The sequence below is a fragment of the Spermophilus citellus genome (assembly GCF_964194105.1).
Source record: "Spermophilus citellus genome assembly, chromosome: 3".
Taxonomy (NCBI): domain Eukaryota; kingdom Metazoa; phylum Chordata; class Mammalia; order Rodentia; family Sciuridae; genus Spermophilus; species Spermophilus citellus.
The window spans coordinates 2,928,691-2,956,650 of NC_138184.1; the positions used below are offsets into that span (position 1 = coordinate 2,928,691).

The 27,960-nt window shown below is 61.4% G+C and overlaps 2 protein-coding genes and 1 long non-coding RNA gene across 9 annotated transcripts; 2 read left to right on the forward strand and 1 right to left on the reverse strand.

Annotated features, from left to right (window-relative positions):
- The first annotated feature begins 1,545 nt into the window (after window positions 1-1,545).
- TNFAIP8L1 (TNF alpha induced protein 8 like 1) lies at window positions 1,546-11,509 on the forward strand. Of its 3 annotated transcripts, none has more exons than XM_081287129.1 (2): window positions 1,546-1,662; window positions 9,743-11,508. In XM_081287129.1, the coding sequence occupies exon 2, from the start codon at window positions 9,748-9,750 to the stop codon at window positions 10,306-10,308; it is 561 nt and encodes a 186-aa protein (XP_081143255.1). In that variant the 5' UTR covers window positions 1,546-1,662; window positions 9,743-9,747; the 3' UTR covers window positions 10,309-11,508. The 3 variants fall into 3 exon arrangements, with proteins under 3 accessions (XP_081143255.1, XP_081143256.1, XP_081143257.1); XM_081287130.1 differs by having other exon boundaries at window positions 1,561-1,662; window positions 9,740-11,509; XM_081287131.1 differs by lacking the exon at window positions 1,546-1,662 and adding an exon at window positions 6,855-6,876 and having other exon boundaries at window positions 9,743-11,509.
- Window positions 11,510-12,359: 850 nt separating this feature from the next.
- Window positions 12,360-22,684, reverse strand: MYDGF (myeloid derived growth factor). 2 transcript variants are annotated; one of them, XM_081287128.1, is made up of 6 exons: window positions 22,459-22,668; window positions 21,740-21,790; window positions 17,170-17,231; window positions 15,044-15,125; window positions 13,887-13,959; window positions 12,360-12,719 (listed from the first exon to the last, which is right to left on the reverse strand). In XM_081287128.1, the coding sequence occupies exons 1-6, from the start codon at window positions 22,627-22,629 to the stop codon at window positions 12,640-12,642; spliced, it is 519 nt and encodes a 172-aa protein (XP_081143254.1). In that variant the 5' UTR covers window positions 22,630-22,668; the 3' UTR covers window positions 12,360-12,639. The 2 variants fall into 2 exon arrangements, with proteins under 2 accessions (XP_081143254.1, XP_081143253.1); XM_081287127.1 differs by lacking the exons at window positions 12,360-12,719; window positions 13,887-13,959 and adding an exon at window positions 14,518-14,642 and having other exon boundaries at window positions 14,938-15,125; window positions 22,459-22,684.
- A 56-nt stretch (window positions 22,685-22,740) lies between these two features.
- On the forward strand, window positions 22,741-26,676 carry LOC308645592. 4 transcript variants are annotated; one of them, XR_014021233.1, is made up of 5 exons: window positions 22,741-22,862; window positions 22,939-23,027; window positions 24,101-24,168; window positions 24,939-25,051; window positions 26,180-26,676. It is a non-coding gene; the product is annotated as an uncharacterized lncRNA (long non-coding RNA). The 4 variants fall into 4 exon arrangements; XR_014021234.1 differs by having other exon boundaries at window positions 24,970-25,051; XR_014021235.1 differs by having other exon boundaries at window positions 24,997-25,051.
- The last annotated feature ends 1,284 nt before the right edge of the window (window positions 26,677-27,960 follow it).

Sequence of the window (27,960 nt, forward strand, 5' to 3'; positions counted from 1 at the left end):
TTGGAGGACTGGCCATTGTCCTAGTGTGGCCACACCATTCTGCCGCCCAGCTGCAATGTGAGGGCTCCCCTCTCTCTGCGTCCTTAGGGCACTTTTTAGATCTCCTGCCTTATTTGAGGACCCGAGGGCTTTTTATTCTCACGTCACATGGGTGGGGACACTGAGGCTCAGAGACGCAAACTTGGGCAGGCAGGTGATGGCAGAGCTCTGAGGTGAGTGAGCCGTGCCCTGCCCGTGCCAGGTGCCGCCGACCACTGCAGAGAGCACAGCCCACAAAACTGTCCCTGAGCCCACCTCAGTCACTCGGTGCCCACTTAGTGAAGCCATTTTCTTTCATGTGAGATGCTAGAAACAGCCCCTCTGCTCCGGGCCGGTTACCCACCTGGGTTACCCACCCCATGCAGTTTGTGGCCTGGGGGTGTAAAGAAGCCCCCTCCCATCAGTGCAACTACCCTGCAGGGGACACCCAGCAGTGCCAGGGGACATTTTTTGGTTATTACAACCCAGAGGGGCCTGGGGTGCTCCTGGCACGGGAAGCCAGGGGTACTGCTGGCCACTCTAAAATGTCAGGAAGGGCCGCCACAAGCAAGAGTGACCAGGCCCAGAAGTGGACCTAGGGAGAGGGCAGGCCACGCTGGTGGAGGGACTGGGGGAGGCTCAGATGCTAGAGAAGCCCCGGGCACCTCTGGGCTGGAATCCTGGCCCAGCCATGTGCCTGTGTGGCCTCAGGAAGTTGGCCTTCCTCTCTGAGCCTCGGTTTCTGCCTCCCTAATGGGATATTTATTTTTGCCCCGTGAGGCCCTGGGCCAGGGTCCGCCTGCGCCTCCCCTGTACATGTTAGGGTGGCTACTGGGAGGACGCAGAGTGGTTGCTGTGGCTTCCAGGTCCTAGCTGCACTGGGACCCAGAGCTGGGGCAGGGGAGCAGGGAGGAAATGGCGCACTGGGGAGCTGGGAGCCGCTCCAGGGCCCGGTTCCCAGGACTCGCAGCTGCGTCCTCCTGGGGGGCCCAGCTGGCCCTGTCGCCCCGCCCCGCTGGCAGCCTGGACGCTCATCCTCATTCCCACGGAAACAGGCTGCACCTGGGGGCTGCGGGCTCCAGGTGACTCCGACTCGGAAGGCGCCCTGCCGGGCTGGGACGCGCGTCTGCCCGAACTCCTCCTGCCCAGGTGGGTAGCCGGGTTCCAGAGTGGACGGCGCCGGCGCAGAGCCTCGTGGGGTGCGTTTCCTTTGGCTCTCCCCTGGTCAGTGCCTCGGGGTCCCCACCCCCTTCTCTCGCTCGCTGCCCTTCCGCCCCTCCCCGGCCGCCGCGCCCCCGCATCCGGCCCCTCAGCGATTCCGGAGGAATCCCCCAGGGCCTGGCCCCGCCCCGAGCTCCGCCCCTCCACCTCCCGCCGCAGAGACTCGCTTTCATTGGTCCCTTTGTACGTCGCCCGCGCTTCCATTGGTTGAGCCAGGACCAAACTCCCGCCCCGTTCTCTTCCGCGCGGGAGGGAGAGGAACGGGGGCGGAGTTTCGTGGGGGCGTGGCCGTGGGCGTGGTCAAGCTGCCCGCCCCGCCCAGTCCCCCAACCTCAGGGGAAGGTCCCTCAGCCACGGAAAGAGGTCCGGCCTTACGGAGGCGGTGGACGGATCGTGGTCGCACTGTAGCGCCCCGGAAAGCAGGTGAGCAAGCAGTGCCGGGTGGCCCCTCGGCTGGCTGCCCTCTGTTCCCCCCACCCCCGCTCCCTCATGTCCCTGCCCCCCCTCATGTCCCTGCACCCTACATCTGCCTGTCTGCATTCCTACCTCAGTTTCCCCCGTCTCGGGCATTCTTGGGCCTTATGAGTTAGGGGAAGACAGATTGGATCTGAACTGCCCTCGCCTCAGGCGTGGGGACCCGCTCTGGGACCAGTGCCCAACCCCCTGGGGACTTTGATGGACTCTGCCCCTTTAACAGTGCAGGGCAGCAGGTGCTTGGACAGATTCCGGATCTGGAGGGCCTTCCGGGTGGTGGGCAGCGCCGCCAGAGGTGTGCAGGTGGGAATGAGTTGGGTTCTGGCTGGTCCAGGAACCCAGGACAGCCAGGGCCAGGCCCTGCAAGCTCGCCAGTGGCCTGAGGCCCTGGACTCAGTGTTACTAGCAGTGAACCAGGGCTGCCCGCCGCCAGGTAATTAGCGGGCATCCTGACCTGCGTCTCCGGCCTCCTGGCCTCTTCTGTGGTGGCTCACTGGGCCCATTTCCCAGGAGGGTAAACTGAGGCCTGGAAGGGAGCCAGCAAATGGCCAGGAGAAGACTGGAGACAGGGGTGGAGTCTGCTGTCCACCTGATTCTCTTTTCCTCAGCATCTTCTCTGTGGGGAGCAGCCCCAGCCTTAAACAGGCCTCTGTGGTCACTTCTGGAGCTCAGCTGGTGGCCGTAGGGTCTGAGCTGGACAGCCCAGTGGTTGGGGAGCTCAGGTAGACCCGACTCTGCCGGCCGCGGTGGCACTTGAACAGGTAGCTCATTCTCCAGGCCACTCTGTACAGTGACAGGGCTTCGGGAGGATTCAGCGCAGGAACCCGTCCCTCCCGCGGCCACCCCTGGGGCCAGCCTCGCAGACCTGCCTAGCCTCAGGGCCTTGGCCCTGCTGCGCCTGCCGTCACGCGGCAGGTTCACAGGCGCCAACTTTCAAACCTAACAAGTTGAGTGAAATGGGCTGGGCCAGAACCTGCCCAGCGGCGGGTGGCTGGGAGGGCGGAGGAGGTGAACCCAGGAACAAGGAGCTGCGCCCAGCCCCGGGACACCTGGGCTTGGCCGGAGGCCGCGCGGCCAGTGGCTGGTGAGTGCTGGACCACGCACTGACCGGACAAGAGGCAGTGCCCCTAAGCGAAGGGACTAGCCAGGTGGCCCTGGGTGGGACGGGTGTCCTGGGCCTGGTTTCTCCGCCGAGGCCTGAGCAGACCAGGGCTCCCGCCCAGTGGGGCCGCTGTTGAGTGAGGGCTCCGGGCCGGGAGAGTGTACCCTGAGGTCAGAACTCCAGGTGTCCTGGAGTGGCCCACCCAGAGTCTGGTGCTCCAGAACGGCTCGTGCTGTGGGGTGCAGCCAGGTGCCGGGGGAGGCCAGGAGCCGGGTCTTGGTGCAGTCACCAGCGTGCCCACTGCCCCGCACAGGGCCAGCCGCACTGGACATCCTCCCTGGAACCCCACCAGGGGAGCCTAGCTCAGGTGCCTCTGGCGAGGGTGTGAGCCTCAGCTCCCCACGGGTCTCCTTGTCCTTCTGGAGAGGCCTGAGATGATGGGGGCTGGGAGGGTGGGAGTCCCCCGAGTCCCCACCAAGGGCCCCTTGAGGGCACCTGCCCCTGAGCTCCCACTCCCAAGGGCCAGGGTGGGCCAGCAGAGCTTGCCAGGCCACCTCTACTCATCGGTGCCTCCCTTTGTCTGTCTTGGCCCTCAGTCTCCCTGGCTGGCCAACGGGGCCCTTGGATGACATCTGCGACATTGTGATATGTCAACCTGGTGCAGGGACCAGGGACCCAGCTGACAGAAGGGGACGTGGTACCCGCCCACACTTGGCTCCACTTGGGGTGGGGAAGTGGTTGTGGCTCTTCCAGAAAAATCACTGTGATTTGTTGGAGCTGCATGATGAGGAACGGGCCAGACAAATGGGGACGTTTGTCTGAATGGGAATCTGGGAGGGCTTCCTGAGAAGGTGACACATGAGCCCAGGCCTCAGTGACATCAAAGAACCGCCACATGGAGACCTGTGGGGAAGCACTCCAGGCAGAGGTACAGCCTGTGCAAAGGCCCTGGGGCGGGACAAGCCTGGCCTGTTGGAGGCGCGGCAAGGAGCTGAGTGGCTGCGGCAGAGGAGTGCAACGTAGAGGGGACTGGGCGGGAAGAGCAGAGCCTTTCGGGCCCAGGGGCCACCTGACTTTGAGCCCTAGGGAGGTGGGAGGTGGAGGGCTGTGGTGTCCCAGTGTCCAATTTTGGCCCCAAGCTTCCTACAGTGGAGAACGTCCACAGTGGGGAGTGTCCTGGCCCCCAGGACAGCCAGCAGGAGGACCCCACCCATCCTCAGGGTGGCTCCTGAGGACCCGGAGAACCCAGTTTGAGAACCACTGGTGGCCCCCAGGTGTGGCAGGCCCCTCTGTCACTTGCTGCAGGGCAGGTGGCCCCTGCTCCCAAGGCCTGAGGGGTGGATGGCAGGGTGGGCGTGGTGGGCTGAGGCCACCCTGGGACACCCAGCAGGGCTGGCACGGAGAGGCGGGGCCGGCTGGCCCTGCTGAGTCGCCATCAATTATTGACACCCTTTGTGTGGGACATGAAGAATTCATGGGACGGGGGTGCCCCGGGGTGGTGGCCCGCGGCAGCCAGCGGACGGGGCCACTGCTGGGTTGGCAGGCACTCTGCCATCTCCTCGTTAAACACGCGGTTGTTAGAAATGACGGAACCTGCGCCCGGGGACATAAATCCTGTTAAAATAAAGGGGGCTGTGTGCGGCCCAGGAGCGCAGAGCCCGCCAGCCCCCAGGAAAGAGGGTAAAGGCAGGAACATGATTCAGCCACAGAGAGGAGCGAGGTGACCCAGCGGGACGTGGGTGGCCCTGAGGACCAGTGAGGGCCAGATGTACAAGGTGTCACCCAGTGAGGGAGACAGCCGTGACAGAAGAGTACACAGCTGGCACGGGGACCCCTGGGTGCAGGGCTGGGGGCGGGGGCTGCTCCTGGGGCGGGCTCCTTTGGGGACGATGGAATGTTCTGGAACGAGGTAGAAGTGATGGTGGCACAGCTCGGCCGGCATGTGAGTCCCACGGAATCGGAGCTCTGGGTGCGGGAGTTCTGAGTGCGGGGACCCTGTTCAATGTGCTGTGACATGAAAGAGCAAGAGGGGTGAGTGTTCAGACAGGGACTTCCCACTACCTCGCAGCACGTGGCTGCTCCCCGCTCGGGGCGGTTCTCGGTGTTCGGTGGCAGTGACGGTGGCAGTGACGGGCGTCACCTCCAGCGGTGATCCCTGATACCCAGTTAGCAGGCTGCACTGGGCCGACGAGGGCGACCTACACCGGGGAATCGGCCGAGGACACACAGCGGGCTCCTTTCGCTGTTCTGCTGGGTGTCTGGACCAGGGCTGGCAGGTGTTTTAGAGAGGGCCACACAGGAGATCCTAGTGTGGAGACCAGGATGGGCCCTGTGGGAATGAAGGGGTGTGGCTGAGTGCCAATCAAACTTTATTGGCTGCCTGGCACGGTGGCGCACACCTGTCATCCCAGTGGCTTGGGAGGCTGAGGCAGGAGGATGGTGAGTTCAAAGCCAGCCTCAGCAATGGCGAGGCCCTAAGCAGATCAGTGAGACCCGTCTCTAAATAAAATACAAAATAGGGCTGGGGGTGGGGCTCGGTGGTCGAGGGCCCCGAGTTCAATCCCCAGGACCAAAAAACTTTACTGACAAAAACAGGCAGGGGGTCACAGTTTGCCAACTTTTTAATTTTTTTTAAGCAGATGAGTCACTCACAGCCGCTTTAGCTGGAAAGAGACTGTCTTTATTTCTGTGTTTCTGGAGATTGAGGCCAGGGCCTGGCATAAAGGAGGCACGACTTTACCACCACAAACCGCATCCCCTGCCTGCTGCCGGCTGTTTTTTTTTTTTTTTTTTTTGTTTTAGAGAGAGAGAATTTTTTAATATTTATTTTTCAGTTTCCGGTGGACACACATCTTTATTTTATGTGGTGCTGAGGGTCGAACCCAGCGCCCAGCGGATGCCAGGCGAGCGCTTACCGCTGAGCCACCTCCCCAGCCCTCCTGCCAACTGAGCAAGACCTGTCTCAAAATGTGAAGAGGGCGGGGTGTGGCCAGTGCAGAGCACCCTGGGGTCAGTCCCCGGGATGGGGAAAAGCATCTGCAGGGTCCTCTCTGTTCGTTGTGAGAAAAACAGGATGTTCTGCATGTGGCGGGCAGGGGCAGGGACCCCAGGCATCCAGCCATGCTCAGAGCAGCCTCTCGGCTCCGCCACGGCCTGTGCGTGGCTCAGAGATTGAGGACAGTCCTGCAGTGTGGCCCCTGAGGCAGGAGCTGGACTGTCCCGGGATGGGATCAGCCACATGGGGCCACCGGGACTCACTGTCCCTTTAGCGAGGGCCGCCAGCCTTTTAGGGGGAAATTCCTCTTTAAGGAAACATGTATTGAGCCCTACTGTGCGCCTGGCAACAGAGAAGCCATTCACAAACCTCAGTTTGTGTAATAGTTTCTTTTTCTTTTTTTTCTGAATTATAGTTTGGGTCAAATTCTGATTTTTGATTCCTTAGATTTACTTACTTATTTATTTTTCTTTTTGGTTCCGGGGATGGAACTCGGGAGCCCTTCTCCCCTGAGCCACTCCCCAGCCCTGTTTTGTGTTTTGTTTAGAGACAGGGTCTCCCTGAGTTGCTTTCCATCTCGCCATCGCTGAGGCTGGCTTTGAACCGCGGTCCTCCTGCCTCAGCCTCCCAAGCCGTGGGATGACAGGCGTGGCCCACCGTGCCCGGCTCCTTGGATTATTGAGCGTTTTATAGAGTGAGTTGTAAAACACAGTAAGGGCACGGACATTAAGTGATCAGCTCAGTGAGACGGGATTCCCAGGCCACAGAACTCGCCACTTTAGCCTCCAGTTCAGGGGTTCACGAGATTGTGCAGCCACCACCTCTGTCTAGTTCCAGAACCTTCCATCACCACAAAAGGCACCTGCCCCACGAGCTTCCCCCAGCCCTGCACCCACAGGTCCACAACTCGTCTTGGACCCTCCTGTCCTGGCATTTTTGTCACTGGGTCACACACTGTGGCCTTGTGTGTCTGCTGTCACCGAACACAAGGTCCTCAGGTCCATCCATAGTGCACCCTGCTCCTGCTGGTGGCCAGATGGTGCTCGGTGTGTGTGGACCTCGCCCGGTGAGTCCCTTCATCAGGGGTTGGTTTGGTGCTGGGTGAAGGCCGGCCTCGGGATGCGCCGGCCCCCGCTCTGCCCTCCTTGTCTCACCTGACGGTGGCGGAGGGCAGGTGCTACTGCCCAGGGACCCCACCTCGGGGGGACTGGAACGTTGGGAAGGCAGGGACAGGGTCTCTTTTGGTGTTTGCCGTGTTCCTGGTGCCTTGTACACAGTTGGTGCTCCATAAAGGCTTTTTTTTTTTTTTTTAAAGAGAGAGTGAGAGAGGAGAGAGAGAGAGAGAGAAGAGGAGAGAGAGAGAGAGAGAGAGAGAGAGAGAGAGAGAGAGAGAGAGAGAGAGAGAGAGAGAGAGAGAGGAGAGAGAGAGAGAGAGAGAGAGAGAGAGAGAGAGAGAGAGAGAATTTTTAATCTTTATTTTTTAGTTCTCGGCGGACACAACATCTTTGTTGGTATGTGGTGCTGAGGATCGAACCCGGGCTGCACGCATGCCAGGCGAGCGCGCTACCGCTTGAGCCACATCCCCAGCCCCATAAAGGCTTTTTGAGCCACTGAGTGAGTGAGTGAGTGAGTGAGCCAAGTTCCTGAAGCTGCAGCGTGCTGCCTTGGCCCACAATGACATGGGACAGTGGTGAGCAGGGACCAGGGACGCTGGTGCTGGGGAGAGGCCCCAGGGGAGGCTCTGCCTGTGGCTGGTGCGGCGCCCCCCTGCCTCCTGCAGGAAGGAAGGCCTGGGTTATTTTGGCCCATAGCCCTGTCCCCTGGGAGAGTGGCCACATGCCTGTCTGGTGGTGTGGGGGGACTCTCTAGAACAATGGGTCAGGGAGGAGGAGGTGTCGCAGGTCCAGGGCTGGCCCAGCGGGCCAGGAGGGGAGGCCGCAGCTGCTCTGCCCTCGGCCCCTCTTCCCGTGGGGGTGCTTCTGGGACTGGCCCCTCCTGATGCCTGCCCACAGCCCAGCTCCCCTCGAACCAACCTCAGACTTGCAGATGGGCCGCCCAGGCCAGAGAAGGGCGGGGCTCCACCCAGGGGCGCACAGCCTCTGAGGTGGGCAGGAGGGGCTCCTGGGCCTCCTTCCTGGAGGCAGAGGAAGGCCTGTGCCCTCGTCGTCCCTGCAGCCCGGGTTCCGGCCCTGGAGTTTGCCGGCTTCCTGTCCCACGCGCTGTCCCGGCAGGGACCGCGGCACCCAGGCACTGGGGCTTCCACGGGGGACCGTGACCTCCCTGGCTGCGGGGAAGCTCCAGGTGGAGGGAGCGGAATGTTCTAGAGAAGGCGGCAGGAGGAGGGCCAGGTGGCCAGCTGAAGCCCCGGCGCTCTCTCCAGGCGCTGGGCTCTGGCCCCAGGGACGCTGCCTTGACCCAGCCTCTGCCCAGGACCAAGCTGTTCCAGTTGTCTGCGTCTTGGGGACCGGGACTGAGACTCAGGGAGTTGTGCGGCGTGCCCCGGAGGCCAGCGGGAGCCGGCCTTCAGTGGCAGGGGACACTCCTGACCTCCAAGCCTGTGGGCATCAGGGAATGCAGGGGGCTGGATTCCGAGGGTCTGAGGCAGCCGATGGAGTCTCGCTGTGTGGTCCTGGGTGGGCAGCTCAGCCTCTCTGAGCCCGTCCCTTTTCTGCAGGATGGGCCACCAACCCGTCAGCTGGTAGGAATAGTGGCACGGTGTGGGTGGCCGCCACGTGGCACTGGGTCAAAGGCACTGGCCTGGCCTGTGGAGAGCAGGGTCCAGTGACAGGCAGGGGCAGGGAAGGCCTGGCCTGACCTCTGAGGGCGGCTGCGGCCGGGCCGCCTCCCGGAGCCTGAGCTGGTACAAAGAAGGGCTTTGGGGGACTCCGGGGGGTGGGGCTGTCTGGCATCCTGGCTGGCCCTGGGGTGGCGCAGGAGGGGACCAGGGCCCTGGGGGTGGGTCTCACGCTGCCCCTCCTCCTGGCTCTTCAGGCAGAAGGTTCTGGAGTCTCGAAGGACACAGTGGAGAAGGGGACCCGTGGGTGCCACTGCTCAGAGGAGGGCCTCACCCTCCTGGGGCTCCGGACGGCTTCCTGGGGTGGTCTCCAGGGAGGGGGGTCTCCAGGGACGACGGGGTGGTGTCCAGGGAGGGGTGGTCTCCAGGGACGACGGGGTGGTCTCCAGGGAGGGATGGTGTCCAGGTAGGGGGTGGGCTTGGGCCTGGGCCTGGGGAGGTACTCAGGGTCACCCAGGGAGGCGGCAGCCCCAGGCCCGTGGAGCTGCCCGCTGGTCTCCAGCAGAAGGGCGATGCCAGCCCTGCAGCCGGGCGGTCGGGGAGCCCCGGGCCGCTGGCACGAAGGACCAGGCAGAGAACGGGGGCACAGAGACCCTGCTCCCCAGCTGCCCGCGCACCCGGCCCTCGCCTGGGCCCTCGTGGGCAGCAGCGGGAAGTGGGAGCTGCGCAGAGCCCACTGCCTGGGGGCTGCCCGCAGCCTGTTCTGACCCTGCAGCCTCCGAGCTCTCTGTCCAGCTGTCCGTCTGTCTGTCATGGCCCTGCAGGGAGGGGGCTGGGGCTAGGGGGCTGCTCACCAGGTCCCTCTCATGGAGCTGCGGGAGGGGACTGGGGAGTTGGGGTGGGACAGGGGCCAGGATCCCGCAGCCACTCGCCCTGAGCCCCTCAGCTCACGGCCGGGCGCAGGGGCTTTGGGGGGGGCTGCAGCTGGCGCAGTTAGAAGGCCTTCCGGACCCACCATTCCGCACTCCTTCCTTCGACTCCAACACTCTTACTCTTTTTAAAGAGACAGATGCCCTGTGCCCCCCAGGGTCTGCTGGGGCTGTCTGTCCGCAGCCCTCCCCGCCCAGGCGTCCACAGACGGGAAGGGCAGGGGCCCTGGCGGCGGGGCGGCTGACACGTGGTCTCTCTGCCCCAGCAGGGCCCATGGACACCTTCAGCACCAAGAGTCTGGCCCTGCAGGCCCAAAAGAAGGTCCTGAGCAAGATGGCGTCCAAGGCCACGGTGGCCGTGCTCCTGGACGACACCAGCAGCCAGGTGCTGGATGAGCTGTACCGGGCCACCAAGGAGTTCACGCGCAGCCGCAAGGAGGCGCAGAAGGTGGTGAAGAACCTGGTCAAGGTGGTGGTGAAGCTGGGCGTGCTGCTGCGCGCCGGGCAGCTGGGGGGCCGCGAGCTGGAGCTGCTGGGGCGCTTCCGCCAGAGGGCCCGCGGCCTGGCCCTGACTGCGCTCAGCTTCCACCAGGTGGCCTTCACCTTCGACCGGCGCGTGCTGGTGGCCGGGCTGCAGGAGTGCCGTGACCTGCTGCACCAGGCTGCCGGCCCGCACCTGACCGCCAAGTCCCACGGCCGCATCAACCACGTCTTCAGCCACGTGGCCAACTGCGACTTCCTGGCCGCGCTCTACGGCCCGGCCGAGCCCTACCGCTCCCACCTCCGCGGGATCTGCGAGGGCCTGGGCAGGCTGCTGGACGAGGACAGCATCTGACCCCCGGGCGGCGCCCAGGACTCGGCCCGACCCTGTCCCTCCAGCCACACCTGCTGGGCCACCCTATCCAGCTCCTGCAGCAGCAGCTCCGAGGACCCATGGCGTCCTCCTCCCCACCCTGTGTGACAGGCAGGCGCCCATCAGGGCCAGGTGCCTCCCGCCCAGAGCCATTGCCTGCTCAGGCCACCTGTCGTCCTCCCCCGTTCCATGTCCTGGGCTGACCGCAGGCCACCTGCCTGCTCCCCTCAAACCACTGCGTGGGTTTCCAAAGCAGGGCTTCCCGGGCCTGGTGCTGGACACTGGTCACCCCAGCAGGTCACAGAAGGAAAGGGTGCAACGGGTCAAACTGTCCCCCAGTCCATGTCCCCCCTGGCCCTGGGAGGGGCCGCCTCTGGAAGGGTGTCCCTGTCGGCGCTGTCCCCATCTGGGGAACGTGGGCCCAGATGCACAAGCGAGGACATCAGGTGACCGTGGAGGCCGAGCAAGGTGACACTTCAACAAAACAAGGTGCTGAGGACCGCCGGCCACCTCCGGAGGCCAGGACAAAGCGCATCCCCGACTCGGGGTGGGCAAAGCCATCTGAGCGTGTCCTTTAATCATAATTTCATGATGGAAATCAACATTTTCTTTCTGGGACTGCAGGGCTGGGCGCGGCCGGGACAGCGCGGCCACACGCAGCAGGCCCAGATCCGTGGTCAGCAGAGGCCTGGCCTGGCTGTGCACAGGTGGGGTGGGGACACCTGCGCTGCCCGCTGGGAGGCTGGGCTGTCTCCGCCAGCTGTCGGGTGCCTGGGATGGGCAACCTGGCATTGAGGTGCCCCCAGGCTGGGCAGGTGGGGCTGATGGCACCCGGGGAGTCCGTACCAGCTGTCACCACGGAAGCAGGAGCCGCACAGGGCTCCAGAGCCCCGTCCGGGCACCGTGCCACCTGCGGAGCCCTGTAAGGGACGCCTGCTCCTCCAGACCCTGGCTCTCCTGCTGCCCGCTGCCGCGGTCAGAGCCAAGTTCAGGGCAGCCCTCGGGGCATGGCTAACGCTCCCCCACCCAGAGCTTTTGCTGAGAGCAGCTCCTGCCTCTGCCTGCCGAGGAGACCCTCTAACACCAGGGCAGGAGCCCACCCTGGTGTCCCCAAGAAGCCCCAGGCTGAGCTGGACAGGCCATGCCGGGCTGCCCCGCTGTGGCCATGTCTGTGGCCCTGGGTGATGAGTTCCGTTTCTGCCCCACTGGTCGCAGGGCACGACGGGCCGCGACCGGGGGTTCACCTCAGCTCCATTCGGACGCGCGGCCAGTCTGTTTTAGAGGCTGTGGCTGTCCCTGCACAGGGCACCCCCGGTCCTGTGTCCTAGGGTGGCCATCAGCTCTCAGCTGTCCTGCACAGGCTGCGGCAGCCCCTGCCCCAGTGTGGAGGGTCACACCCTAGAGGCCCTGGCGAGGGACCCTTTAGCACTGCCCCCTGGAGGCCGCTCCTGGGGTCCAGGGACCTCCTCTCAGGAGACCTGCACCGAGACCCCGCTACAGGTCTAGGGCCACCTTGCTCTGCGTCTTCCAGGTGTGGGCAGGTGCCCCACATGCTCGGGCGCTGCACAGGGGGACAGTAGTGTCACCTCCAGGGCTGGCCCAAGGGAGCGGGAGCAGTGCCTCAGCGGTCCTCTGCCGGCCAGCAGGGGCCAGAGGTCAGGCTGCAGGCCGAGGCCCTGTGCTGGGAGTGCAGTGCCCGAGGGGCGTGGCCAGGGAGGGGCCGCCCGCTCTCCTTTGCTGTGACCCAACTTCCCAGAACCAACCAGCCCTGGGCCAGGAGCACGCGCTGCCCCAGCACCAGTATGTGGACACCCTGCGCCAGGGTTGGGCGAGGGGCCAGCGTCCTGCCGTCCACCTGCAGTGGCGAGGCCAGAGCTTCATCCACAGGGAGTCCACTCTGGAGATGCCATGACGCAGGCGGGCCACGCCCGGCAGGGAGGACCGTAGGTGCCAGGGGCTGTCCACGGGCTGCCTTTTATTGGTTTTATTTATTTAAATACAAAAGAACAGTCTGTCCCTCCCCGGCTGTCGGGAGGGTGGTCCTGGAGCCGGGCGCTTGGCGGGGTTCAGAGGGAGCATGTGGCTCCTGTGCCTGGCGGGGCCCCACAGGGACGCAGGCTGGCTTCAGAAGAGCCCTCTGGTTATGGGGACCAGCTGCTCTAGCCCTGGGGGCCAGTGTGTGGTGGAGGTGGGGCTCTGCCAGCTGTGGGGTCCCCGGGACACAGGGTGGGGGGAACCAGAGCTCCCTGCAGAGCCAGCACCAGGCCGGGCCCCGGCTCCTCCAGCGAGTGACACCCGGCGCCTGGTGGGCAGTCACAGCTCACTGTGGGCGGCCTTGGCCACGATCACCAGCTTGGACAGCTCAGCCTTGAAGGCTCCGGGCCTGTGGGACACTGCAAGAGACAAGAGCGTCGTCAGACGGCCACCATGCCACCCGAGGCCCAGGAACCTGGGGCGCTGTGGGGGGGCAGGGGAGGCGCATCTGGCAGTGGCCCCACATGGCAGGCTCCGGTGGGACCAGGTGCGAAGGCCAGCCTGGGGAGAGCCAGGCAGGAGCAGGTGGCCCATGATCATCTTTCAGCACCGCAGGACGCTGGCCTCTCCCCTTGTCAGTGAGTGCGACGGCTGAGGGGGACCCTCTGTCCCTCCCCTGGCTCAGCACCGGTCCTGCACAGCCGCACATGGCTCAAGGACACTGATGGGGCTCAGACCACCCGGAGGACCCCATGCTGCCCGGCACCCCCAGCTCCCCTGGGCTACGCTGCTGCCCTCAGCCTCCAGCCCGCGGGCGCCTCGGGTGCCCAGCCCTGTTTCCCATGGAGCTCGCCCTGGGCGCCCAGCGGCAGTGACTTTCCACACTCGTGTGCGGCAGGCACTGCGGAGCTGGGCTGCGGCCTGAGCGGGCACAGCCTGTGCACCGAGCGCGGTTAACGTTCTTAAATTGCTTTTAAAAAAATAAAAAGAGATTTCTTTTGTTCCAAGTTTTGAGACGGGGTCTCGCTGTGCTGCCCAGGCTGGCCTCACACTCCCAAGCGATCCTCCTGCCTCAGCCTCCCGAGAAGCGGGGACCACAGGAGCTGCACGATGTGCAGCGGGAACAGCAGTGCGGCATGGAGAAGCCACCTCAAGTCCACCTGTCCCTGTCGTCCAGTCTCACTGGCACGTGGCCAACCCACTTGCTGCCACTAGGAGTGTGTCCCTGGGGCTGAGAGGTGTGGGGCTGGGTGTGGCTCAGGGCTAGGCACCTGGTGGCACGCGAGGCCTCGGGTCCCTTTCCAGCACAGGTGGGTCACGCCTCTGAGGATGGGACCCAGCCCGCCCTGGCTTCGTACCTGGCCCTGCCACTCTCCCTCGTCAGAGCCAAGGCAGCGACAGCCCTTGGCCTCCAGATCAGCCAAGTGACTCTCTCTTCCTTATGGAGCAGCTGCTCAGGCCCCGTGACAGCGACACGGTGGCACTGACCCTGTGGGCCCAGCGTGGGGGAAGCTTCTGTGCTGTGACACTGTCCCCAAGGCTTGGTGACTCACCCCACCCCTCAGGCCTCCTCTCTGGTCACCCACCTGCTGTTTTGGTGACTTCAAATTCCTCGGTTTTCAGAGGAACGTCGCTTTCTCTTTCAAACGCAGCTTTTGACTGGAAAGGAACAGGGAGACGTTACTAGAAGCCACAAGAGCAGCAGCAGGACGGGCAGTGCCCCGCAGCAGGCAAGGGCCCCCCAGGGGCAGCTGCGGACGTGAGACCTCGCCTGGCCCAAGCCGCCAGCATTGGACACAGCGTAACTTTCATAACTTAAAAAATAATTTACGGAAACGATTCTTGCATCCTAATCTCTTAAACGTGATTTTAGAAAATCATAACTGGTGGGCACACTTGCTGGTGGCCACGCCTGTCACCCCAGCGACTGGGGAGGCAAGTCCAAGGCCCTAAGAACCCGCTGAGACCCTGTCTCTAAATGAACAATAGTGGCCGGGGCTGGGCCCAGCGGGAGAGCGCTGGCCTAGCTAGCACGGTCGAAGCCCTGGGTTCGATCCTCAGCACCACATAAAATAAATTAAATAAAGGTTTAAATAACCAATAGAGAGGCTGGCAGGGCGGGGCGGTGGCCCAGTGGTAACGCACTGGCCTGCATGTGGGAGGCACTGGGTTCGATTCTCAGCACCACATACAGATAAAAATAAAGTTCTATCAACAACTAAAACACACACATTAAAAAATAACGGATAGGTAAATCATCTGGGAGGTGGCTCGCGGGGGAGCCCTGGGCTCTCTCCTGGAGGAGCGCTTAGCGCACCAGGCCCCGGGTTCCGCTCCCAGGGCTGGAAAAAATTTTAAAGTTAAAAAATCAAAATTATTTCTTTCAAGTCAGCCAAAAGGGAGGCCGTGGGCAGCAGGTCACTTGGAAGGGTCACCCAGCAGGGCATGTGCTGTGGCTGAGGTCTGTCACGCTGACCTAGAGGGCAGGAGACTCCTGGATCCCTGCCAAAACCGGGTGACCAAGGAGGGCCCCAGTGCCCCTGCTGCCCGCCAGGCCCCGGGCACCAGCACCTCCTTGTGGCACCCCGTGTCCCAGGGGGACGGGCAGATGTGAGGAGTTTCCAAACTGTTTCTGACCCAGATTCAAGTGGGTCCCTGGTGGGACCGCAGGGTGTCCACGTGGAGGCTCTGCGGCCCGGGGAGCAGCGCGGGGTGCCCCAGGCCGCTCTGCGGCTGCACTCACGTAGGCCATGGCGTACTCGATCTCTGCGCCCCGCACTTCGGCCTGGAACTGCGTGAAGTAGAGGTAGGACTTCCCCTGAGGCCTGCGGAGAAGCGGGGAGGTCAGACCAGCCTGGGGGCCGCCCGGGCCCTGCAGAGAGCTCGTCAGGACCTGTGCTGGGCTAGGCCTGCCGTGGGCGGTGGTCAGCTGGTTTGGAGCCCGCCACAGGGACACTGTTTCCCAGAATTGCCGACCCCAGGAAGGAAGGGCAGCGTCCATCCAAACCAGCCTCCTTCCTCTGCCGAACACACTGGCCGCTCACTTAGGAGGCCGCTCACCCCTGGCCATGAGCCCTCGGGGGCCTGGGACGCACGTGGTCATCGGCTGCACGTTCTTAGAGTCCACGCTGTTATTTCAGTGGGGGGCTGTGCGGGGAGGGCGGGGCGCGGCCAGACTCTGCAGCGGGAGCTGCTGCCTGGGTCACAGGAGGTTCAATTGGGGGCACTGGAGGAGCGGCAAGGTCGAAGCAGAGGGGTCACCAGGGGACAGCGGGAGCAGGGAGAGGTGCCCGAGGCCAAGGGGGACGAGGTCCTGGGTGCCGGGCTCCATGCAGCTGCGGGAGTGGACCATGAGAGGGCCCGGGCACCCGAGGAGCTCCTGGGTGACTTCCTCAGCCCCAGTGGCCACTGCCAGACCCTGAGCGGAGGGTCAAGGTGTGAGGTCTGGGCCAGGCCCGCTCAGGCCTGACCGCAGCTGGCAGGCAGCAGCCCCACTGCCGGAGGAGCCCAGGGGTCAGAAAGGAGGACACAGGCTCAGTCGAGCACCCCCGGCCCTACCACCATGGGCCTGCAGAGCTGCATCCAGAGAGGCCGGGCTCGGGGCATCACGAAGCAGAGGGTCACCACCAAGGGGTCTCCCTGCGCCTGGCCCCTGCATCTGCAGCACCCCTGGAGGCTGCACCACCAGGTCTCGGCGGGCTGGCGATGGCCCTGGGGTCTGTCTCCCCAGGATGCCCAGTGAACACCAGGAACCGCAGGCCAGCAGCCCGGTCAGATGGCACAGCCTGTCCTCCACTGAACAGCCCTCGGCTGCCGCCTGCTCTCCCAGGGTCTGCCGCACAGCTCTGGGGGCCTGCCTGAGCAAGGTGCCCGGGGAGAAGGGCAGGGACCCAGCGCTGAGGCCTCCAGGCCAACCCTGCCTCCCTCTCCTTGTCCCACCACGTCTAGGGTCGCGAGGAAGTCAGAAAGGCAAAGTCGCAGGGACACAGCCAGAGCGGGAAGGGCGGGCAGCGCTGCAGGGATGTGGGGCAGGGCTGTCTGATTCCAGAGGCCTGTGGCCTGCGGGTGCTCAGGAACCAGAGGCAGGGTCCGGCTCAGACAGCTGCCTAGAGGACACAGCAGGGCAGGTCCAGGAGGAGCTGACCACAGGCCCTGCTGGTGCCTCTCTGCACAGGCAATGGCTTCCCACGGCCTTGGGCCCCCCATGCCCAAGCCCCGCATCTCCCCCAGGCCCAGAGGCCCAGAGCCCACCCTGCCAAGTGCCACGCAGGCACCTCCCCAGTCCTCCAGTGCCCCCTCGGCCCACGCCCTGCCTCTCTGCCCCACAGTCTGCTGGCCTTGAGATCTCCCTGCCTCCTTCTGCTGGACAGGCCAGGGTCCCGCCAGAGCCCTGGGGAATGTTACTCAGCCACGCAGAGGACGGAGGCTGTGACACACGCTGCAGCCGCGGCAGACCTGACAACTTGTGCTCCGGGAGCCAGAGGCCCAAGGCCACAGTGCGTGACCCAGTGACAGGAGACGTCCAAGACGGGATGAGGCTTGTGGGTGCCAGGGGCTGTAGAGGGACAGGCTGACTATTCATGGGGATAAGGCTGGTTGTGAGTGATAGAATGTTCCGGAACTAGACAGAGATGATGGCTGCACAGCCTTGGGAGCGTCTAACTGTCACGGAGCCTGTTCCTCAGAAGGCTGACTTCTATCTCCGTGGCTCCCTGCCACCCCTGAGCCAGGGTGACAGTTCTCAGGAAGTCCTCACAGTGTTCCCACCAGACCACACCCCCCTGCGCCCTGTGCTCCTCCGGCCTCCTGGACAGCACCTGGCCACCGTGGTCAGGGCAGCGGCAGGGCCCTGTGCTGGGCGTGGCTCACCTCCAGATGGTGCAGGTGAAGTGCTGGTGGTCCTCGCTGGTGCCCAGACTCATCTGCCACTGCTGCGGGGAGAAGGCGGCACAGGTCACTCACCGGCGACTCCTGATGCCAGGCTGCCCCCCCTCTGGGCTCTGGTGACTTCCCATCCCAAGGTCTCGCCCCTCCCGAGAACCAGCGTGGTCCAGCCCCTGGGTAAGGGACCACGGAGGACTCGACCCAGGGAGGGCCCAGGCTTCTAGGAGGGAAAAGCTGGACGCCCACGAGGAGAGGGAGTGGCGGGGGCCAGGGAGGCCGCACCGAGGGCACCAGTGACCAGGCAAATCGGGTGCCCGCCTCTCCCTGCGTGACTCTCACAATGAGCAGGAGTCCAGAGACTCTGGAGAGAGAAGGTGGCGCCTGACACCGGTTCCCAGAAGAGTCCAGAGAAAGGGAATAAGACAGGCACCAGGCCCCGCTCCTGGCGCCCCCAGACACCGCGAGCTGCGGTCGGCATGGGCCCTGAAGCCCACCATGAGCCTGGGCGCCACGGGGTGGCAGCTGTGGCAGGACACCGGTGACCGGTGACAGAAAACCAGCCCAGGCTGGGGCGGGGGCTCAGCGGCAGAGGCTCGCCCAGCATGTGGGAGGCCCTGGGTTGGACTCTCAGAACCACATATCAATAAAGGAATAAAATAAAGGTCCTTCAACATCTAAAAAAACAGTAAAAAACATACACACGCTGGGCTGGGGGTGTGGCTCAAGTGGTAGCGCGCTCGCCTGGCATCGCAGGGCGCTGGGTTCGATCCTCAGCACCACATATAAATAAAATAAAGATGTTGTGTCCGCCGAGAACTAAAAAAAATATTAAAAAATTCTCTCTCTCTCTCTTTAAACAAAACAACAACAAAAATACACACACACAAAACCCCACTAACCCCAGAAGAATAACCCAGGAACTTCTCACGGCCTCCAGACTCCAGCCAAATGGCGGTGGAATGCCGCCCTGGCGTCCTGGCTGCCCGGCAACCTGGCCAGCATGACCCTCGTCGAGTCCGATCACTGGCCCCGGCTTAACACGGCAGCGTCCTCGTCCCTAGAGGCGAGGCCATCTCTATGTCACCTCCAGCGGGCGCTTTGCCTGGGAGTACAAGTGTGGGGACCATCGCTCCCTGTGACCAGGGAGTCCCCCCCCCCCCCACTCAGCCCGCGTTGGCTTATTTTCTAATCTGAAACACCTGTTTGTGGCCCCGCAGGCTCTGGACACCACAACAGTTCAGTTTGATGAGGTGCCTGGAGGGGATTCACCCAGGAAGCCCAGGAGGCTTTCCCCAGCTCTTTCTTTTTTTAATGTTTCTTTTGGTCGGACAAATACCTTTGTTTTTATTTATTTTTTTTTAATGTGGTGCTGAGGATCGAACCCCAGGGCCTCGGAGGCACCAGGCGAGTGCTCCGCCACTGAGCCCAGTCCCACCCAATCCCCCCCGCCCCTTAAAGCTTCCTAAAGGCGAGTCCCCTGAGAGCCAGGTTGAGGCAGGAGGATCACAAGTTCCAGATCAGCCTCAGCAACTCAGTGAGGCCGCCCTCAGCACAAACTAGGGAGGGCGGGGGTGGGGGAATGCACAACTCGGCGGCTTCCAGGACGGCCACATCATTCCAGAACACCCATATCACCCCAAGAGGAAGCCCGTTCCCACGAGCAGTCACCTGTCCCTCCCCAACCTTGCACCATGAATCCACGTCCTGCCTCTGGACTCTCCTGTCCTGGACATTCCCTGCCACTGGAGCCACATACTGTGTGGCCTTTCACATCTGGTTCTCCGTACGAGGTCCTTGAGGGCCATCCACACTAGAGCATGTCACCTCTCTCCTGTTCTTGACTGAACGATATTCCACTGCAGGGAAGTCCCACATCACATGTTCCACTCACTCGCTAATGAACACTAGGTGGCCTGTGCTTCGTGGCTACCGCAGGAAGCGCTGCTATGAACACTCTTGTGTGGGCCTAAGTCACCGCTGCGGCTGGCTCGGTCGGCAGGGCTCCTTTATTTATGGGAAACGGCCATGACGTTTTCCAGAGGGGCTGCGCCTGTGACTCTACTTTCTGGTGGCTCCAGATGTCACTGTACTGCAGTGCTGTGAGGACTGTCCCTCTGCCTGGGCCCCCGAGGCCAGCTGGCTGCACCAACCATGGTGAAAGGACACAGATGCTGCCCTCCGGCTCCCACCTCCTCCGGGCCTCGGGCCGCAGGCCTGCCCTTCCAGACAAAGTGCCCGGGCCTCTCCGCAGCTTCAGTGTCCGTGGCCCCAGGACTGCCTCTGTCTCCCTGGACACCTCAGGCCATCTCACCCAGTCTCTGCCATTTATTCAGAATCCATCCTGGCGTTTGCCCGCAAGGCGGCAGCAGGCAGGGAGACGGGAAGCCCATGGATCCACGTGTCGGGCAGCAGCCACAAGCACCATCCAGCTTGGGCGGCCAGTTCCCCGCAGCTGTCTGGGGACATTCGTGGTTGTTACAACTCAAGGTTCTCCTGGCCTGGAGTGGATGGAGGCCAGAGACTGCTCCACGCCCTGTGGTGCCCGGGATGCCCACTTAAGAGAGTGGTGAGCCCCGGTGTCCAGGGCGCAGAGGGGAGAGGCCTGCCCTTGGCACGGCATGTGCTTCTCTGATTGGGCAAGCGGAGGCCCGGCCTGCTGGGAGTGCTCCTGCCCTCAGCGTCCACCGTCGGGATTCCCAGCAGCGTCCATCTCTAGGCTATGTCCTTCCGGGGCTGCTCTGGAATTAGAGAGCGTTCCCTGAAGCCTGGGGGTGGGGAGGGACGTCACCCCAGGGGTGCAGGATGCTCTCCCGGGTTCCATGAGTAGCTCTGCCTCCTAACATCCTGAGAAGGTGCCCCTCCTCAGACGCTAACTACTGTCCCTCAGGGGACTCCACCTCGATCACAGGGCACCTCCTCTGACGTGGCCCTGGCTGCACTCACTTCCTGTGGCTGCTGCAACAGATCACCACACACTTAGTGGCTCACAGCGACAGAAACGGAGGCTCTCACAGTTCTGCAGGCGAAGTCCAAAATCAAGGTGTGGCCAGGGCTGTGCCCCCCAGAGGCCCCAGGCAGGGTCCTTCCTGCTCCTCCAGCTGCGGGGCTCCAGGTGACCCTTGGCTGGGGCTGCTTCACGCCCGTCTCTGCAGGGCTGTCTCCTCCGTGTGCCCCTCTTCCATCAAGCCAATCTCCACTGTGTCCCTCATCAGGACGCTCATATTGGACTGAGGGCCCAACTGGACACCTGGAGGCCGTTTCTATCTTGAGGTCCTTCACTTAATCACACTGGCCAAGACAGACACTTTCTACATAAGGCCCCACTCATGGGTTCCAAGACTTGGGTACAGACCGACCTTTTTTTTTTTTTTTTAAAGAGAGAGTGAGAGAGAATCTTAGTTATCGGTGCACGCAACATCTTTGTTGGTATGTGGTGCTGAGGATCGAACCCGGGCCGCACGCATGCCAGGCGAGTGCACTACCACTTGAGCCACATCCCCAGCCCCCAGACCGACCTTTTGTGGGGACGCCATTCAACCCACTATGCTGATGAACAAGTCACCACAGACTTGGCCTAAACCCCCCACTGGGTGCCGACCCCAGGCGCACACGCTCAGCAAGGGCCCTGCCACCCAGCTGCGCTCGATCCAGTCCTCTTCAACTCTATTTTGAAACAGGGCCTACGTTGCTGAGGCTGGCCTGGAACTCGTGGTCCTCCTCCTGGGCCTGCTGGGCAGCTGGGACAACAGTGTGCACCTCTGCCCCTGACTCACGCTCATTTACCGCTTCACAGTTCTGCAGATCAGAAGCCAGGACATGGCATGCTGGGCCCTGTTTAGTCTCATGAGGCTGAAACCAAGGTAGTGGCTGGGTCGTGTCTCACCTGCTGCTCAGGGTCCTCTTCCACATTCCCAGGTTGTGGCAGAATTCAATTCCTTGCAGTTGCAGGACTGAAGCCCCATTTCCTTACTCTCAGCTCCCAGAAGCCACCTGTGCTCCTTGCAATGGGGCCCCTTCAAAGTCAGGGTACACTGTATCCTTCCCACTCAATGAATTTTTCCTTTATTTCCTCTTCCGCTGTCAGCTGGAGAGAACAGCTGGCAAGGAATGGAACCTTGTTCCTCCAACTGCAAAGAGCTAAATTCTGCCCATAACCCAACAGGCCTCCAAGAGGACTCTCCCCAGAGCCTGCAGATAAGGGCCAGGAGGGAAACCTTGATTTTGGCTTCACACAGTGTCCAGCTGGGCCAACCCTGACTCTCTACAGACCTGAGAGACAACAAACGGTATTGCTTAAAGTCACTAAATGTGTAGCACTCTGTCATTCAGCACAGAAAAGGAATGCAGCACCTCTGGTAGAGGCCAATGAGAACAGCAGAGTCTTGTCTAGAGCTAGCTCGCTTGCTCGCTCGCTCTGTGGACAAAAGAGCACGATCGGCCCTCTATTCAGTGGCTCACCACCGGAGCTCAATGCTGAGGCTCATGTAACCCAGCCTCACTGTCCCCTGGGGAGCATCTCCACATGACAAGGTATATGGACTCCCCAACAACTCACCTCGTTGGTGCCCCCCTGAGAAGCGTAGGTGAACATGCAGGTGAACTTGTCCTAGAGGAGGGAAAGCGGGTTAGTAGGGAGCACAGGTCCCCTCCGAGGAAGTCCCTGGAGGCCAACCCTGACACGCCCCAGCAGCTACTGACCGCGGCTGCCCTGACCGCCTCTCTTCCTACCCCTGGGTTCCAGGGTCAGCAAACAATCCACCTGATTTCTGGGTAAAGGCCACACTCACTCCAGCGACCACGCCTCGAGGGACGTGGGTTTTGGAAGCAAGGGCACGAGGGGCTCCTGGCCAAGCGAAAACTGACTTGGTCCTCTGCGAACGGGGCTGGCGGGCACCCCTTATAAGGAGGCACCGGGCACCGCAGACACCACGGGCACGAGGGGAGGCTGCGGGCCGAGGGGACCCCCGACGGGCGGGGGCAGAGCTGGGCCAGGAAGGGAGCCGCCTCGCACCTGCGGGACCGGCGGTGACCTCGCGCGGCCCTGCAGGGCCCCTGCCCCTCTGCCTCGGGCCGCTCTCCCCACCTCAGAGTCGCGAGGCCAGGACACCGCGGCCAGGTGACAGGTGGGCTACAGCCCCGCCCCTCGGAGGCGCGGAGCCCCCGAGGCCCCGCCTCCCGCCAGGTCCTCAGTGACCGCCCCCCCACCGAGGGACGGTGCCCCTCGCCCAGACGGCACCACCTCGCTGAAACGCCCGGGGCGGCGGTGGCACGTACCCCGGGGCCCACGTTCTGGGAGAAGGAGTGCACGACGCCTCCAGGCCGCACATCAAACGCCACCGTCATGGGCTCGGACACCGCCTCCGCCGGCCTCAGCGCTACGACCAACAGCAGCGCAGCCCACCAGCCCGCGCTGCCGCCGTCCCTCTTTTCGCTGGGCGCCGCCATCTTGGGATCGGGTCCTCGGCTCAGGGCGGGCGGACGGGACGCGGCGAGGGACACGCGCGGCGCCCGACGCCGGCCACGTCGGCTTCTGCGCCGTCACGTGGCCATACGCCCCGCCCGTTCGCCATCTTGGGGGCGGGGCTTGGGCGTCTGTGTCCGGCGTTATGGCACTTCCGCTTGGGGCGCGGGACGAGTTTGTCGCCTGAGCTGGACGCCTGGTCCCCGTGGCAGCCCAGGTCCGCCGGGGACGCAGAAGGGAGTGTTCTCTTGTTTCTGTGTCGCTTTAAATGTGTCTCCTGCCTCTGCTTTTAGGTGATGCCACTTAGGACGTCGCCGGCGGCTGTCGCCATCATACACAGACACCTTGGATGTTTCGCTGAGGGTCTGGAGGGACTGCTCAGGTAAAAATGCTGGTTTGGGCTTATTTTTTCTTTTTTCCGTTGCGCCGTGGAAGGCGGCTTGGGTGGACAGACCTGCAGGAGTCTGTCCTCCTCCACTCCAGCAGGACGAGGGCATGTCCCCCGACTCAGGAGCACCCCCCCCCCGCACTTACCAGTGACAGAGGGGAAAAGTAATGTGGTGGTGGCCCCCCGTCACCCAGGGGGCAAAGTTAACATCGCTAATAATGACAGCGACATCACAGACCTGCTGGGACATGCTGAGAGGGGCACGGCACCCCGTGGGACTCCTGCTAAAAACGCGTGACCTCAGTCTGATCATGAGCTTACCACTGGACAGATGTGAATCAAAGGACATTCTACAAAATAACTGACAGGCTCCAGGAGTGTGTCACATAACAGACTGAGAAACCATCACAGAATGAGATGGAACAAAAGGGGACACACTGCGGGACCCTTGTGGGAGGGACACAGGAGGAAGAGCTGTTCAAAGTCTGATGCAGTCCGTAGGGTGGTGGACGGGACAGGTAGATGGTCACCCCCTGGCCTCAGGCACCCCGCTCTCTGCAGCTCCTGAAGAAGCTGCCCCTAGGCGGAGCTGGACTGAGCTGTTAGGGGGCTCCAGACAATTTTTGCAACTTATCTTAGAGCCTGAAATTACTTCAGAATTAACAATGAAAAAGAAAAAAAAAAAACCTCCTTTAAGAGTTGACAAGAGGGTTAAATGAGGGAATGGGGGTGGAATTCCTCTCCCAGACTGGGAGAGCTCTAGTTGCCACTACAGACAGATGCCCATTAGGAAAGGCCAGGCTTTCCCAGCGGCCCGGGAGGCAGACAGGAGGGTTGCAAGTTTAAAGCCAGCCTCAACAACAGCGAGGCACTGAGTAACTGAGACCTTGTCTCTAAATAAAATGTTCAATAGGGCTGAGGATGTGACTCAGTGGTTGTGTGCCTCTGAGTTCAATCCCTGGTACCCTCTCTCCCCACCAAAAAAAAACAAAAACAAAAACAAAAAAACCCTCTAGGCTTTCATATTGATCTAGAAACATTAAAACAATTTTTTTCCATTTGTACAGGGATAATGCACTCTACTAAATATGTAATGTCGATGTGGGTTTGATTACAGAAGCTGGTAAAGTATTCTGTAAGTACTGGCAAAAATAAAAGAAATTCCAGGGGCTGGGGATGTGGCTCAAGCGGTAGTGCGCTCGCCTGGGATGTGTGCGGCCCGGGTTCGATCCTCAGCACCACATACCAACAAAGATGTTGTGTCTGCCGAGAACTAAAAAAATAAATATTAAAAAATTCTCTCTCTCTCTCTCTCTCTCTCTCTCTCTCTCTCTCTCCTCTCACTCTTTTAAAAAAAAAAAAAGAAATTCCAGGCTTTCAAGTTTGGAAGGAAATCATTGTTTTGGTTACAAATTGCCTAAGATGTCAGGAAAACACCAGTGGACAGGTCTGGAGGGTGAGGAGTTCAGCTGGTATTCCTAGTCCTCCTGGTGATGGAAGAGCAATCCAGGGGAAACTGTCCTAGGTAAAACCCTGAAGCCAGGCCCTACTCACCCTTTGAGGAACTAAACACTCTTCCACCCAGACACGAGGCTGGGATTGGCATCCTGGAGCTAAGGAGGGTCCTGCCAAAGCCTCTTGGCCAGGTGGGGTGGTGCACACCTGTCATCCCTGATGAGGTGAGGCAGGGAGATGGGAACTTAGTTATATCCTGTCTCAAAATTAAAAAAAAAAATGGGCTGGGGATGTAGTTCAGTGGTAGAGCACCTGCCTGGCATGTCTGAGGCCCCGGGTTCCATCCCTAGCACCAAAAGAGGAGCGGGCGGGGAGGGAGGGAAATGCCCTCCTCTTGGCCACTGCCTGCTCTGGGCACTAGAAGCTGGACGACCACACTTGTTTACCTAGGGCGTCTGACACAGCTGGGTTCCACTGACAGATTCCCCATCACCTTGTCACCATCCAGCTTCACCCTGTCACCATGAAGGATTCAGTTAGTGGCCAAGCTCTGTGGACAGCAGGTATTTCAGCTGTGACTGAAGTGGGTCGGTTTTTGAGGACATCTGTCTGTGTCTGTAGAAAGACCCCAAGTCCCGAGCAACTTCTGTTGTTCCTTTTTTGTTTCTAACAAACATGAAAAATAAATCACTGTGAAGGAATTAAAAGGTCCCTATCATCCCAAAGATCTTGCCTTCTAATCCTGACAGTGAGCCCAGCATCCCAAAGGAGTGGGTCTGACCTTGTGGACATCTCTTCTGTCCAGGAGCCCTGGAGGGGTGGGTGGATGCACAGGGGTACCGTGTAGGAAGCACTCTTGCTGAGTGCTGGCCGCGGGAATCTGTGCAGGTGACAACATGGAGCAGAAGCAAAGTGCATGTGAAAAGGGGTAAAACCCAAATAAGGCACGGAGCCAGATCGGGAGCCGGCAGCCTCAGGGAGCTGGATGGGGGCACCCCAGGCTCTTGGTACCACTTTCTCAACTTCCTGTGTGTCTCTCTGGTTTGTCCGTCTTTGGCGGTGCTGGGATGGAACCCAGGGCTCGAGCATGCTAAGCACAGGCTCTGCCATGAGCCATGCCCCAGCCTGCAGCCGTCACGCATGCGCTCTGTGTGCTGTGCTGGGGACGGAACCCAGGGCCTGGCGTGGGCAGGCAAGTGCTGTCCCACTGAGCCACACCCCAGCCCGATTATTACTTTTAAATAAGAAATGTGTCTGAAAGGCAAATGACCCCAGGTGAATACCTGCAGCAGGTTGCACGGGGAGGGGACCTCTGTCACAGTGTTCCTTGCCAATCAGGAGAGGCCACAAACAGAAAAGTAACCCAGCCTGGGAGGAGCAGCCCCTGTGGTGAGGGGATCCCCCTGCAGCCAAGAAGACAGTGGGCCCAGCTGCCACCCACTCCCTTCTTTCCCCTTGCATAGTGGCCCTGGACAGGAAGTGACCCACTCAACTACACTCCTCATTAAATGAGTGAGGTAGGACAGTTGATGAAAGTGCAGGTCTCCGGCAGCCAGGCCTCCTTGGGCAACCTCAGCAACCCCTTTCCCACCGGCTTGGTCATTCTGTGATCTTTAGCCTGTGAATTGAGTGTGCCCCTAGGTATTCGATTTCGCAATGTTAAGTGAACGACATTTTCTTTTTCTCAACAGAATGGTTTTTTAAGATTCATTGGCTGAGCTTCTTACCATTACAACACACTGAGATTGACATATGTATGACAATGGACTGATTTCCTTCACATATAAAGAGCACCTACAAATCAATGAGGCCCACAGGTCAAATAAAGGTGGACAAAGGACAGAAACAAATGACTACTAGAAAACGGATGTTTTAAAATATGAAAAGATCACCACAGGAAAGAACAATGGAGTTTTACCTAGAGGTGCCACTCGTAAGATTGGCAAAGATGATGCCATTTGGTAACACATTGTATTGGGAGCAGAACAGAGAAGCAGGCACGCTCTGCGCCTCTCTTGGGGGGAGGTACTTTGAGGGGTTCTCTTTGGGAGGCAGTTTGATAATAGTCTTCAGATTTATGTGAATGTGCCTTCTTGCCCGAGGCAAGCTGTCCCCCTGAGCCACAGCCCAGCCCTTATTTTTTGGGACAGGATGTCATTAAGTTAACTGCCTCGGCCTGAGTTTTTGGTTTCTAATTCATTTTTTAGAATTGGGCTTCCCAAAGGACGGAGAGAGGGCCGGGGCAGGCAGTCTGGCCCAGCACTGTAAACCTCAATGCCCAAGCCACCCCACCAAGGCCTCCCTGGGTCTCAGCTGTTGGGACAGAAACGCAGAGGGCACGGACCGAAAGATCCGCATGGCCCTTGTGATCCTGTGGACAAGGACAGGCACCAGAGGGGGGGAGCGTAGCGCCAGCAGGGCACATCTGGCCTCTGGCCCCTTGCAGGCAGGGTGCTCTGGCCAGGCCCCGCCCGGCTGCCCTGCTGAGGCTGTGGCAGTGGCCCCCGCCCTCCCGCTCGGGCCTCAGCAGGCGGCAAGGCTTCTGTGTGGGACTGTTTAATGAGTCTACTTCTCACACACATAATTATAAAAGAATAAGAATTGACAAAAATATTTTCTTTCCATAATATGTAGAGGTGGTTTCTGTTTTTTCCTTTTCTTTCTTCTTTTCCGTTCGCCTGATCTCTTGGCAGGGAGGCAAAGGGAGAGTGTGACCCCGAGGTGGGGCGTCTCCAGCTCCCAACCCCAGAACCTGGCACACAGGGGCCAGGCATGTGGCTGCCCCTGGGCTAGTGAGGGGCCAGCAGCCACAGGCACCCAGAGCCACCAGAGAGCTGGGGACGGGCGCCGGGGCGGCCCTGCTGCTCCGCCCTGGGCTGGGGAGCGGGCTCAGGCACCTCGGCTGGGCCGCAGCGCCGCCGTCCAGCGCAGCGCCCGGTTCTCATTCAAGTACCCCTTGCTTTCTTTCTGTCTTTTAAATAATTATTTAAAATGCCCCCAAAACACAACACAGATATGAAGTGGGTGGCCGGCGGGAGGACAGGCGTCTGCATGCTCCTGTGCTGGGGACGGTGGCTGGTCAGGGGTGGGAGGAGAGGCCCGAGCCACAGGGTGGAGATCCAGGGCAGGTAGGTGGGAGCCTCCCGGCCCCCAGTCTCTTCTGTGTCTCCAGTGCCCTGTGGGGACATGGTCTTCTCCTTCCAGAAGGCAGGGTGAGGAGGGACGACTCGAGGCAGTGCCTCGTGGAGAGAGGCCACCATCTCTGTCCTGGCCACCAAGAAGCAGCAAGCAAAGAAACCGGGAGCAGTGAGGAGGAAGACCAGGCTTCAGGGCAGCAAAGGCAGCGCTCCCCGGCTCCAGGGCTGTCCTGCGGGGTGCTGGGAGGAGGCACCTCCTCAGGGCCTGGGCCACAAGGTCCTTCTGGCCTGGTCCCCCGCAGGGTGGCAGCCTGGTCCCCTGCGGTGGTGGCAGC

Excerpts from the sequence above, each read along its gene's own strand:
- TNFAIP8L1 (XM_081287129.1), top strand. The coding sequence starts at position 9,748 with ATGGACACCTTCAGCACCAAGAGTCTGGCCCTGCAGGCCCAAAAGAAG.
- MYDGF (XM_081287127.1), bottom strand. The coding sequence starts at position 22,629 with ATGGCGGCGCCCAGCGAAAAGAGGGACGGCGGCAGCGCGGGCTGGTGG. Across the intron at positions 21,791-22,458 it reads CCCAGAACGTGGGCCCCGGG|GACAAGTTCACCTGCATGTT; the intron begins GTACGTGCCACC and ends TCCCTCCTCTAG. Across the intron at positions 15,126-17,169 it reads TTCACCTGCACCATCTGGAG|GCCTCAGGGGAAGTCCTACC; the intron begins GTGAGCCACGCC and ends GCTTCTCCGCAG.